The 12,603-nt window shown below is 38.5% G+C and overlaps 1 protein-coding gene across 4 annotated transcripts in view; it reads right to left on the reverse strand.

Annotated features, from left to right (window-relative positions):
* Positions 1-12,603, reverse strand: part of COG2 (component of oligomeric golgi complex 2) — a 46,589-nt gene that overhangs the window by 14,585 nt on the left and 19,401 nt on the right. For all 4 annotated transcript variants that reach the window (XM_012660339.1, XM_012660342.1, XM_012660341.1 and 1 more), the window contains 5 exons: positions 10,426-10,534; positions 9,696-9,875; positions 7,823-7,947; positions 4,339-4,465; positions 795-934 (listed from right to left, as the gene is read on the reverse strand). In XM_012660339.1, the coding sequence (XP_012515793.1) occupies positions 795-934; positions 4,339-4,465; positions 7,823-7,947; positions 9,696-9,875; positions 10,426-10,534 (681 nt within the window). The remainder of the gene's footprint in view (positions 1-794; positions 935-4,338; positions 4,466-7,822; positions 7,948-9,695; positions 9,876-10,425; positions 10,535-12,603) is intronic.

A 12,603-nucleotide genomic window follows, 5' to 3' on the forward strand; every position in this document is an offset into this window, starting at 1 on the left:
TTAATGAAAGCATTCAGCAATTTAAATAATAAAGGCTGTGATTCTTCAAAGAGCAGTTCAACTCCATTCTATGGAGGAACTTATCATGACCTCATTCAAGAGAATCTGCAAAAATGCCTATTATCATCTATTTTCAAGTGCAACATATGTTGTTAAGGGTTTATCTTAAATTTCCTCAAGTATTTTATAGAATCACTAATTGACATAGGTGATGTTATCACAGAACATGGAAGAAAAACGTCACTGTTTTCCAGAAAAGAGAGAGCAAATGTCACAAAGATTATAAGGGGAGCTGAAAGAATAATGAGGATTCTCATAAACTGAGATACGGAATCAGATGCAAAGAAAACTTATAAAGCTGTGCTTCTCTTCACTGCCTCTGGGGGAAAAATATCGCAGTGAACAAAAACAGACGTGGGCTAGATCCATTCTTTGAGGCAGATGATTAAATACAGAGAATGGAACAAGGGAACTGCTGTAGAACTCCTACTTTCTCTCTCTCTGCACAGTGAACGAGGACACAGTGTGTGGGAAGACACTGGGCCTGGTGTCAGCTCATTCGCAGTCTGGTGTTTGAGCTCCCCGATTACCAAAAAAATAAAACCTACCTTTATATCATGCAAGCCAGACTTTGGCAACCATAATACTTCTTGTACATTTCCACTTTCAATTTTGTCACCCAAAGGATAATATGATGATCACAGAGAGGGAGTTATTAATTGGAGACAACATCCTTAACTTGCATTCAAATTCTGCTTTAGAAGGGTGGAGGTGGGGGTGAATAAATGACTAACCTTATTTGAAAATAAACAGGCAAGTTCCACTTATTATTGAAGCTATGATAGGCAGGATGTGCTCTTAATCTTTTTATACTGGCCTGTGATCCACACTGCTGTTCAAATCTTCTTACAAAATCCAAACTTATGGTATATTTCTAAAATAAGAACAAACAGGTAGAATTGTCATTGTCAGCAAACTAAGCCCAGAATTTGGAGCATATACTGAAAACTAATCAAGATAATGAAGATCAACACACTGAATCACAGTTTCTAGAGTTAATAGGGACCTTACAAGTTAGACCTTCCTTCTAATGACCCCATTTAAAGACGAGGTAATAATGCCCAAAGGGGTTTTGTAACATGCTCAAGGTCTTACATAGCCAAGCCCATCTGAAACCCAGGCATTCTAAGTCCAGTGCTCTCTAATGACAGAGCTCATGTTCTAGGGCACCTTTAACCCAGTCCACTGGAATTGGAGTAGACAGCAGATTAAATGGTGTAATTCATCATCCTCTCCAGAAGGAGGAAGAGGAGGAGAAAATTTCAAAAAGGAAAGAGAGAGAGAGAAAGAATCAAACCATGTGCATAATCACATCATTTTTATAGATAAGACAGCATGAAAATGGCAGGGAGATCCTCCAACACCATTAAGAGTGGCAGCTAACACTCACTTGGCACTTACCATCAACACACTGCACTTAGAATTGTAGTATTTTAATTTAACCCACAAAACTACCTTAGAAGGTAACTATTATCATCCTCCTCCATTTTACAGATGACGTTTGCTCTTCTGTTTAGGCTCGGAGAGAACCTGCCCAAAAGACAAAGCTACCAGTAGGGAAGCCAGCCAGGCACCCAGCTGAGCAAAACTGCAGCTGCACATTCCTCTTGTGGGTACTCTGTTCCCCAAGTCCCTGGGCTCCATGCAGAACATGGCTGGACTTTTTCTGTACTTCTCGATTAGAAGGGGCTCAGTCCTAGGTCACCAAACCATTAACCTAAATATACTCAAGTCTATGTTTAGACAGGAATTTTAGTGTAGTAAGAACTACAGGTTTTAAATTTCTTTTAAACTGGTCTTGAGCAACATTATGGTATCCCCCGAGGGTGGTCTAAGTGTGTGAAGTTGAGACAAAGAGAGGGATTATTCCTTCCTTTGGGATAAAACTGTACCTCTGCAGGTAATGGACGCTAAAGGGACACAAACATATTTTCCTCTTCGCGAGAAACACTTGGACATTAAGGCTTAAAGCTGAAAGTATTTCTGGAAAGAAACTTATAAATTCCTGCTGGAAACTGCACCGGCAAATGTTAAGTATTGGTCTAAAACTCTACAGTCAAAGTTCTACAGGAAAAGTTCATTTCTGGAAACATTTCCCGAGCCTAACATTATCAATACGATTCTCTAAAGAGTACAGTAATATGTAAATCATCTTAAATTGCTAGCACTGAAAACTATTATTTCACTCTGCTTATGGTATCTCATTTTAAAAGCCCTACTCTTTAAAATGACAAAAGTTGTAGTAACAACATTTATTGGAAACAACACAATCCTATTACTCAATGTATCATAACATGAGACAGTGAGCCAAGAGAACAGTAAGTGCTATTTCTGAGACAACGGGCTCAGACTTTGTTTGCTTCCTTGTTTTGAAGTCCCCTAGGTCCAGGCTCTCCACATTTACATCGTGCCTCTGTATACTTTAAAAATTAATAAGCAAACTAACTGGGCAGATTGTAAAAAACAATTAAAACTTCTAGAAATGAAAATTATGATAATTAAAATTGGAAACTCAAAGTACAGGTGAAAAAGAGTTCAGACACAACTGGAGAAGGAATTATTGAACTAGAAGAAAGATTGAGAAGTTATCCAGGATGCAGTAAATACAGGTCTAATCAACAGTTCTAGGAGATAATAGAGGAAGAAAAGAAAAGTATAATTGAAGAGATAATGGACAAAAATGTTTCAGAACTGTTGAAAGACACCAATTCTCAGATTCAGAAAACCAACAAATCCCAAGTATAAAAAGAAGTTAATACTAGACATATCATTGTGGACCTTAGCACATCAAAGTCAGAGATCTTAAAAGCAGCCAGAGAAAAAAGGCATTAACTACAAAGGAAAAACAATTAGATTAACAGGTAATCATAACAGAGGTCAAAAGACAATGCTCAAAGTACTGAGAATTCTACACCCAGCAAAGTGATTTTTCAAACATAAATGCATTACAGCTATTTTCAGACAAACACAAACTGAGAGTCTATTACAAAAAAACTAAAGTTTATCATCAACATAGCTTTGCTAAAAAGCCTTTTAACAGATGAATTTCATGAAGAAGGAAAATGATCCAAGAAGGATGGGCTGACATCCATGAAAGAATAGTAAGCAATAGAAATGACAGCATGTGGGGTAGTTCTCAAAGGACGATGACTATACAAAATAATAAAAAATAATATCTAATTTTTAGGATAAAAGAATCAAAATAGAATTAATAGCCTGGAAACAATAATATATACTATGAGAAGAGAAGACTGGCGTTAAAGTTCTAAGTTCTGTGTGCTATCCAGGAGGCAGCTCAGCAACGTCAATGAACTCTGGATTCTGTTAAGTAAGCACTACGGTCACGTCATACATACAGACATAAAGGCACAACTTCTCCATCAGTAAAGGGGAAAACACAGGCTAAGGAGGAAAACAAATGCCCAAAAGTCTAAAATACAAAGAAGGATAAATAGGAAGAGCAGAGGAAAAGACGGGAGGAAGGAAAAGAGGGAAGAAAACTGGGACAAGTAGGAAGTACCAAGACAGACCCCAATACATCCGTAATTGCAGTCATTGCATATTTAATAAACTACCTAATTAAAAGACAAAGATTGTCTCATTGAATAAGAAAACCAAAAACCAAAAACAAACTCCGGGGAAGGAGAAGGAAGCAAGGCACCCAGAGGCCGGGTGAGGCAGTAAGCAGGAGGGCTGGAATCTGGCCGTCTGTCTCCATCTTACCCACGACACCAAGTGCTGCCTTTAAAAATGACACAACGGGAAACAGACTCAGGAATTTACTTTTGAAATCCTAACCACAAAATCTTGATAACATGTTTTTTTTAAAAAAAGGATATAAATATTAGGGCTTCCTAATTTTTTTAATTATAAAGAACATTTATATAGTACATTTTAAAATCCAATCAATGCTTTTTTTTTTCCTTCAAAATTATACAATAGAGATATACAATCAATTTTTCATGGAAAACACTGCAAAACTACTGGTTTTTAATGGTCCTTAGCACATTTTTAAGAAAGTTAGAAATAACGTACATATCTAGTCAAAATTGCATCTAGACTGAATTACACTTTACATTCTAAAATGAACATGTTCTTATTCTTAAAATTATCATAGACTTGGGTAAAACAATGTGTGTCTTGAGGTAAATGTTCACTTCACAACTCAAATTTTTATTTTTAATAAACCACAGAACTAAGACTGTGTAGGAGAGAACGTGATTTTTCTAAAGTCGCAGGTTAACGTCTTCAAGAGTCAAGATCGTGGGGGAAAGTTACCTCGTGAAATGCATCGGGATTCCCGGGATTAAAAAGAGAGGGCAGCTTTTCTTCTAATCCTTGTACTATTTCTGGCCAGACAGAATTCACCAAAAAGTCATACCCAGGAACAGTATTGACCTTTTCACTGTAAGACAAGAGCAAAATTTTAGTAAAATAGACCATAATCTTCTATTTACAAACAGCATTCCCACTGTGTTGCTTCTACTAAAAGATCTTCAGCCTAAAACTTATTTCGACCTTTTTTAAAGTTAGTTAGTTGGTTTCTAGACTCAAATTTCTATTTCACTCCTTGCTCTGAGTCTCTCCTTGAGCCTTACAAATGTCCTGGGTCCCGCCCCTATACCTAGTGTCAAGGATAAGGAAAACCCTACATAAAATCTCCTGGGTGCCATTTCTCCCTCTAAAAGAGGCTACCACCTTCTATACTCTTTTCTTGGAAAAAAAGTACAATAGCCTAAGAAAAGTAATCTTCACGTTCAACCTGAACATCACCAAAGCCTGCAACACTGTAAATATATCAATTACTAACAGCTTTGTGCTTATTAAGTTATTTCTAAGATTACCTTCAGTTCTAAAATTCTATGGCTGTTTCATGTAAAATCTTGATTACAAATCTTGATACAAAAAACTGGTAACAGATTAATGTGTTGTGTCTGTCTGTCTGTCTATCTATCTATCTATTTATTTATTTAGCACTGGACTTTGGCTTCCTAATTCACAAATTGGATGAGAGGCAGCACTGAGATAAAAGCATGCACTCCAGAGCCAGTGTACTTGGGTTTGAATCTTGGAGCTTGGGCAAATCATTTAATATCTCTGTGCTTTGGTTTCTTCATCTCTGAAATGGGAATGATCATAGTACCAATCTTACAGAGTCATTATAAGGATTAATATTTGTAAAGCATTTAGGATAGAACCTAGCATATAGTAAACATCCTATGTTAATAATGGTTACATAAGTAAGTAAATAAATAAACAAGGCAGATTCCTTAAGTTTCTCATGAACTTAAGGACATGTAAACATCTTCTAGGCAAATAGCATCACTGATTTGCTCACATTGATGGTTGTGTATTGAATATTATGCTCTATTTTAAGTTAATTTTTTAAAAATGGTAAACAATTTAATATATGGTCTTATTTCAGCTTCAAAATGGGGAGTCTGTCATATCAAATTGGGACTTAACATTCTGGTAAGTATCAAAATAAACAAAAAAAAGTTTTCATAATTTTCCTGCTTAGCAAAAATTATCAACACAGATAGGTTATCAAGGAAGCTTTGCTTCACTGTCCAGGAAGAGCTATCAAATAATCTTATCATAATTTCACCTAAATATTGATAAAAAAAATTACTGGTGGGGGTAGAAGACGGCTGGGGAGGGGAAAGAAGATGCCTGCTTCCTCCATATCCAATTCCAAATATCATATTATATACTTTCCATCATAAGAAGAACGAGCTCTGTTAAGGTATCTGAAGAAGGATAGAAAATTGAGGTTTTTTTGTTTTGTTTTTAAGAAACAGGCTCTCACTCTTGTCATCCAGGCTGGATGGAGTGCAGCGGCATGATCATAGCTCACTACAGCCTTGAACTCCCGGGCTCAAGCAATCCTCCTGCCTCAGACTCCTGAGCAGCTAGGACTACAGGTGTGTGCCACGATACCCTGCTAATTTTTTTTAGTTCTGTAAAGACAGGGTCTCACTATGTTGTCCAGGCTGGTCTCAAACTCCTGGCCTCAAGTGATTCTCCTGCCTTGGCCTCCCAAAGTGCTGGGACTACAGGCGTGAAAATTGAGAATTGTAAACTACAGATGCACATAATGTAATACACGTTCAACAACCAAATCTCCTTGTTCCCAAACTTAATGTCTAATTAAAGCCATAAAAAGAAATTTAAAATCCTGTAAGATTAACATTGACACAGATGATTATCTAAAAAATCAAGAGTGCTGCTGGCATTGCCAGTTATAACGTTCATGAAGGGCTGGAAGCAGGTGAAGTTGACCTAGCAAGGTACAATTTAGATCCCTCCAATTTCTGAGGCTTCTACATGCATTCTGTCACACTGAAAACTGTGGAAAAGAACTTCTAAAGCTTTGAAATGACATTTCAGGATCAAGATTCGCCTTGCCAAATCCAATGACTGGTTGTTTTATAACTATGGCTTCTTTAATTTACATCATGACTTCTGCTAAATTCTTATCTCCAAATCCAACTAAAATCCTAATGATTACTAAACTAAGTGGCAAAACTGGGCTTCATTTGATATGTTACAGTGAAAACAGTGGGTACTTCAAAGGTCAAACAGCAGTATTAATCACTCCAGGTTTTTTCAAAGATCAAAAATTCAAGACCAAATACATTGCTTGCTCCATGAAGACAGGGACCTTATTTGCCTTTCTATCATGAAAAGTAGTTTAATTCTTGCATTCTGCAAGTACTGACTGGGTAGATGCAGTCTCCAAGACTCTGTGTCAAGAGGTGGGGAAAATGTGGGCAGTGCAGTAGGTGACTGTACTGAAAGGTGGAAATCAGTCCTCAATAGACGCAAAAGCAACACGTCCTGGAACCCAGAGGACACAATGAATGCTCAATGTTAGGATAAAGGATGGTCTCTTGAAGCAAGTGATCTCTGAGCTGGAACTTCGTGTGGAACGACAGTACCACAGGAAGACAAAGGACACAGGAAGGCAGGGGCAGCAAGAAGAAAAACAACAGGCACTATTTGCGGAGCACCTTGGGGCGCAGAGAGAAAGCTCCACAGCAGAGAGCTCTGCAGTGGAGAGCTACCTGGATCAGGTCATAAAGGGCCTTACACCCTGTGCCAAGGAGCCTGGATCATCCTGAATGAGCATTGAGAAGCTACTAAAGATTTATGAAGAAGGCGCAGTCTGTGAAACTCAGAATTTGGGGTAAATGTGATTGGTCTGAGGGCTGGACTGAGAAGAAGAGACTGGAAGCAGGGAGGTCGGGGGTGGGGGGAGATGCTGTCATTCTGGACAGCAGATGGCAAGGCCTGGGCTAGGAAGTGGCAATGGTGAAAAGTAATGGGATATCTAGGAAAGAGAATTGGAAAGTTATGAGAACTGAATAAAAGAGAAAATTGAAAATGATTTCACAATTAATATAAAACTTATCAAATTAGACCGAATTGACATTTACAGACAGATTGTGACATTAGAATCACAAAAGGAAAGCAATTTTGATTTCAAACTAGATTTCAGAAAAAGACAATGCAGAGGAGAAAAACGGATGGGCTTTGGCTTCAGAGATGCAGTCTTTGGTCTTCGCCTCGAATCCGTTTCTTCATCTGTGAAACAAGGCTGATGGAACCTGCCTCACAGCAGTGGGGGTGGGAACAGTGAGATAACCGAGTTTGTGACGGATCCAGTTCCTACGAGACAGCTGTGATCAGCCGTGCACTAGCAGGTAACAGGTGCGGTCACTAAACCTGAAGCAGGGTCTAAGCAGGTCGTTTAAATTACCTTGAGATAGCTCCTCCTGTAACTTCCCGAAGGAGGCGGCAATGGTGGGGAACAAACTCCAAGAGTTTATCATACAGGATCTGAAGGCCACTGGGATGAGACTCACCAAAGTGCTCTGCAATCACCTATTCAAAGGAATATCATTAAAAAAAAAAAATTTAAAAGAGAAGTATGAACTATATACTTCAGAGGAAAAAGAAAACTTTAAAAATATGCTTGCTCACACCTTCCTCCCCCATTGACATGTTTTCTAAATAGTAAGGTAGATAATAGGCCCCCTTCAAAACTAGTTCCTAGGATTAGGCTGACAGTTCTGAACTGATAAACCACGCACACAAATCTGCTTCCCTTTGAGTTTGAAAATCAAACAACACCTATTTTAAAAAGATTTAAAGCAGAGCATACAATTCCCCACTACAGCTCTTCACTGTCTTCACCTTGGCTGCTTCTTCTACCATCATTCAGATTAAGGGAGGATTTCAGGGAAGTAAATATATTTTATCGTATTATTTTATTTTTTGTGATAAAGTTGGGAGTCAAGAATGAATGGACAGGGTAAGTATACAGTTTAAATAAAGTACGATGTGGCTATGGTTTATTTAATATTCCACTGAAAACTTCAAATACTTATTTAATTTAGCACACCAGATTCAGTTCAATGAAAACCAAAAGCATAAATTAGTGACTAAAATATTTTCACTTACTAATAAATAATGTACATAATTTTTTCACCCCATAGAGACAGCTGTGGAATACACAGCTATGGATTAGGTGAAGGATACTGGATAATATCCTTCACTTGTTAGGATACAGAGGGAATTGAAGGATTATTTCCAGTAATCCTAACAAAGCCAACAAGATTATTGGAATTAATCCCTAAATTTCATTTTTATCATTGGGTTTCAATTTTCCCCTTTGAAAAATAAAAGACCTTCACCCTGAAGTCCTAGTAAGTGTAATTCTTGCACCTACTGGACAGAAAGAATATTCACACTGACAGGGGCCTGGAAGAAAGTCCCCAAACACTGAGGACAGGCTCTGCGACTTCTATCAGTTTGAACCAGATGAAGTAGCTATTTTTGTTATGTCAGAAAACTGTTGAGTATCAACATCTTTATATGGCACAATCTGTCCACGATCTATCCTTTGAGCAGAATATACTTACTTCCTGCATTTTACTATACTTTTACTATACTTTTACTATATATTACTTTCTATGTTTTAACTGTATCCTAACAGGTGAAGGATACTGGTAGCCATGTTCTGGATTTAAGGTGTTACTCTGCTAATTTGCTGTAACAGTCCTTCGTCTTTGAATATTCCTCCTCTTTCCCTCCTGGTCCAGCAAACTTCTCTGTATTTTTTCAAGACTTGGGCCAAATGTCACGTATTCCCTGAAGCCTTGTGGGCGTGCCACTGTCCTCCCCACTCACATACTTTCCACGCCCACAGCGCTCTCTGCATGTTCCTTGTACGCTGTCATGTTGTCACTGCGTAATTATTTTATTCCATCCACAAGACCAGTGGTTCGAAAAAATTTTTTAACACCTTTATTGAGGTATAATTTACACACCAAGAAATTGACCTAAAAACCATTCTGATGCATACCTTTTTCCTAGTGAGACTCTCACCTCCACTGAACTACGATGATACTGAACCACAGCGTCACTAGAACATACTAGAGCACACCCAATTCCTGCCACGCCAATTGTAACTGACAGGGACCAACCCTTTCTTACAGCTGATACTGCAGTAACTATAAGCATCTTTCCAGAAAGATCTCTGTTGTATTTACTTATATCCTTCACACCCAGTGAAGAGTTGAAGACAGAGCAGATACTCTGTGAATGTTTGCTGGAGGAGGTGCACAGACCTCGCCTACGTATGGTTTCACTAGTACTTGGCCAACTAAGGCCTCCGCATCCCGTGTCTTGTCGATTGTGGCGTAAGTCCGCAAGCAGTGTCGTATTATATCAACGTTGGAAGTCTGAAGGCCTTCTAACAGGAGACCTTCCAGTGATTGCTGTAACATAGCTGTGATGCCAGCAATACGCTACAAGAAAAGATGGATAAGTAAAGAAAGCTCCAGTTGGAACAATTTCTAAAAATTCAAATATATACATAAACGAGTCTCTCACACCAATAGAAGATGCATGTAAAATTAAAATACTAACATTTCCTGAAAAGTAACAATGTAACTCCTCCTCCCCACAATCTCTTTATGAGTAAATCTCTGCTGCATCAACGAAATTAGACAAAATTACAGAATGAAAAAAAAGTTATTTTCCTCTTAAGCTACAGAGTCAATGTTTATGATAAACATCATGGATTGAAAGCCCAGTTAAGGGCTTTGGATAAATTAAATATGTTTCAGAATTAATTTTATTCTTATAATTTAGGGAATGTGACTAGGTCTTTACACAAAGTCTGTAATGTGTGACACTTAGGAAGCAGGGCCCAAAAAACAAAAACTTAAAAAAATTCAAGGCCAGCTTCAAAATCCTACAGATCAACAATTACTATCAGGGGCATGACTAGATTAAACCAAAATTATTTACCAAATTCTTAAACACCAAATTATGAAAATCCAAAACAACACTTACTGGTCTTACTTTGTCCAAAAGAGGCATGCCTTTGCTCTGAACTGCATGAAATTGCAACTGGTTAAATTCTGTGGCAATTCTCTCCAAAATTTGTCCAGTCAAAAGTGGGCTAGTAGAGACCACAATTATAGAAATTTAATTCCTAAGGTTTCCATTTACAAGAGAATACATCATACAATTAGCAATGTGATGCTTTAGTACCCACGATGTTTTCACTTTTATCACAGTGATTTTCCACGGCCACCTTATTACAAGGTGAAAGAAAGCTAAGGTGCCTTTCGTGCCATCAGTCACTGTTCTCTACGAGCCACATGCACAGTGCATTCTAGATGCGATGGGAAATCTGTTAAGTGCAAGCTACTGACATTGCCTGGCCTTGAGCCACAGGGCCGGCCAGGCCAGCGTGGGTGCAACTGCGTTGTTTCCACCACCTTCTCCAAGGTATCCCATTCAGGACTCTTTCTTCACCTTTAATCTCCCTTCTTTCTCTCTCATCCTATCCTATTTTATACCAGGATCCTCTTCGATTTCTCTACTTGACTCATTCTCCCTTCTAAATACCTCTACTATTTTAAAAATACCAAATTTCGTCTCCTCAATAAATAAAACTAGCCCTCCTGCAGCAATAAAATATCTCGAAATAGCTTATTTTAAAGTTACATTTACCAAACAGCTGAAAGAGCAATCTGTATGCTCTGGGTCCTAGTGAGAGGACATTATCTGTGTATCTGCCGCAAAGTGTAATAAATATACTTTTCCCCCCTAAAACCCATTATAAAGTGTCAACACCACTCAAAAGGAAGTAAAAACACAAAAGAAAGTCTAAAGGCCGTGAAGCACCTGCTGGGCTTTGCTGAGGCATCCTGTATCTCATGATAATGTATCAGTTAGGGAGAAAAAACGTCCACATCACAAGGACGTATAAAATGCCGCACTGAGACCATCAGTGGTCTCCCCAGTCTGGTATTCATGGCATCCAGACTAGTTTACAGGGAGAGGAGAGTAACTGCCCAGTGTGGCCAACCAAAAAAGTTAACTCCATCTTGAATTTCCCTTCTTCCTCAATAACCTCGTGTGGATTAGTTTTTTATATCTAAATACTTCTTGGCCTAACCAGCATGATATATTTACTACTCACTAATATCGCCCTGGTTTTACTTTCTCTACAGCTCGAACGTGCTGACATGAATTAAAGAAAAGTCCCCGGAAGGTGATTCAGAGCAAGGAAGACTGCAAAGTCTATTATATTAAAGACAGAACATTCCAAAGGAAGGGTATGTACAGAAAGAAATCACTGGGGTAACTGGAATCCTGTTCCTCACTAGTAGGTGATGTTGGTACCTTTTCTTAGGACACTGTGGGTATAACCTAAATAAGACCTGGCCCCTAATGTCAAGGACCTTACAGACTGATGGGGAAAGCATCCAAGTCACTCGACAGTTGACTACATGTAAGTTCTCTGGTAGGTGGCCAGGAGGCCTAGATGTAAGCACAGATATGGAACATCTAAATCAGAGAGGTCAGGGAAGACTTCCTGGAGGAGGTGGTCCTGTAACCAAGTTTTATAAAAGGTAACCTTTGTAGTGTCTTGTTTGTACGTTCTGTTATAGAACTGAATGGGACACAGTTTAAAGAAAGCAGAAAGGATCAACAGTAGCCAACACAACAGAAAATAAATTTTACAAAAACAAATCCACATTGTTTTATAACCTGCATTTTTTCACTTGGCACAGTATCTTGAACAACTACCTTTCCATACTTTAAGCATGTTTTGAGCTGGATTTGGAAGAAACAAAAAAGAATTGGGCAGGTAAAGGGGAAGTGGAAGTCAAAGAAAGGGCCTTTCACTTCTAAAGTACAGACGCACGGCCACACATTAAATTACGAAAGCTTTAATTAGCAATGTTTATGGCAATTAGGGAACCACATGTCGTTCCTAACAGCTTTAGTGAAAAATACAGAAGTGGCAAAGGGTGGCTTATGAATTTAACATTTACCCTAAAAACATTCAGAAACCACTGGAGGGCTTTAAGCATGAGTGAGATGTGATTAGACATATTTGAAAGATCAACCTGGCAGTGTAGAGTGTCGGTGTCCCAGAGAAGATGAGGGGTCGGTGAGGAGGCCACTGCCTGAAATCAGGCAATGGAAGAAGAGCTAGAAGGGAGGAGACAACAT

This window comes from Propithecus coquereli, unplaced genomic scaffold, assembly GCF_000956105.1.
Source record: "Propithecus coquereli isolate 6110/MARCELLA unplaced genomic scaffold, Pcoq_1.0 Scaffold66, whole genome shotgun sequence".
NCBI classification, from domain to species: domain Eukaryota; kingdom Metazoa; phylum Chordata; class Mammalia; order Primates; family Indriidae; genus Propithecus; species Propithecus coquereli.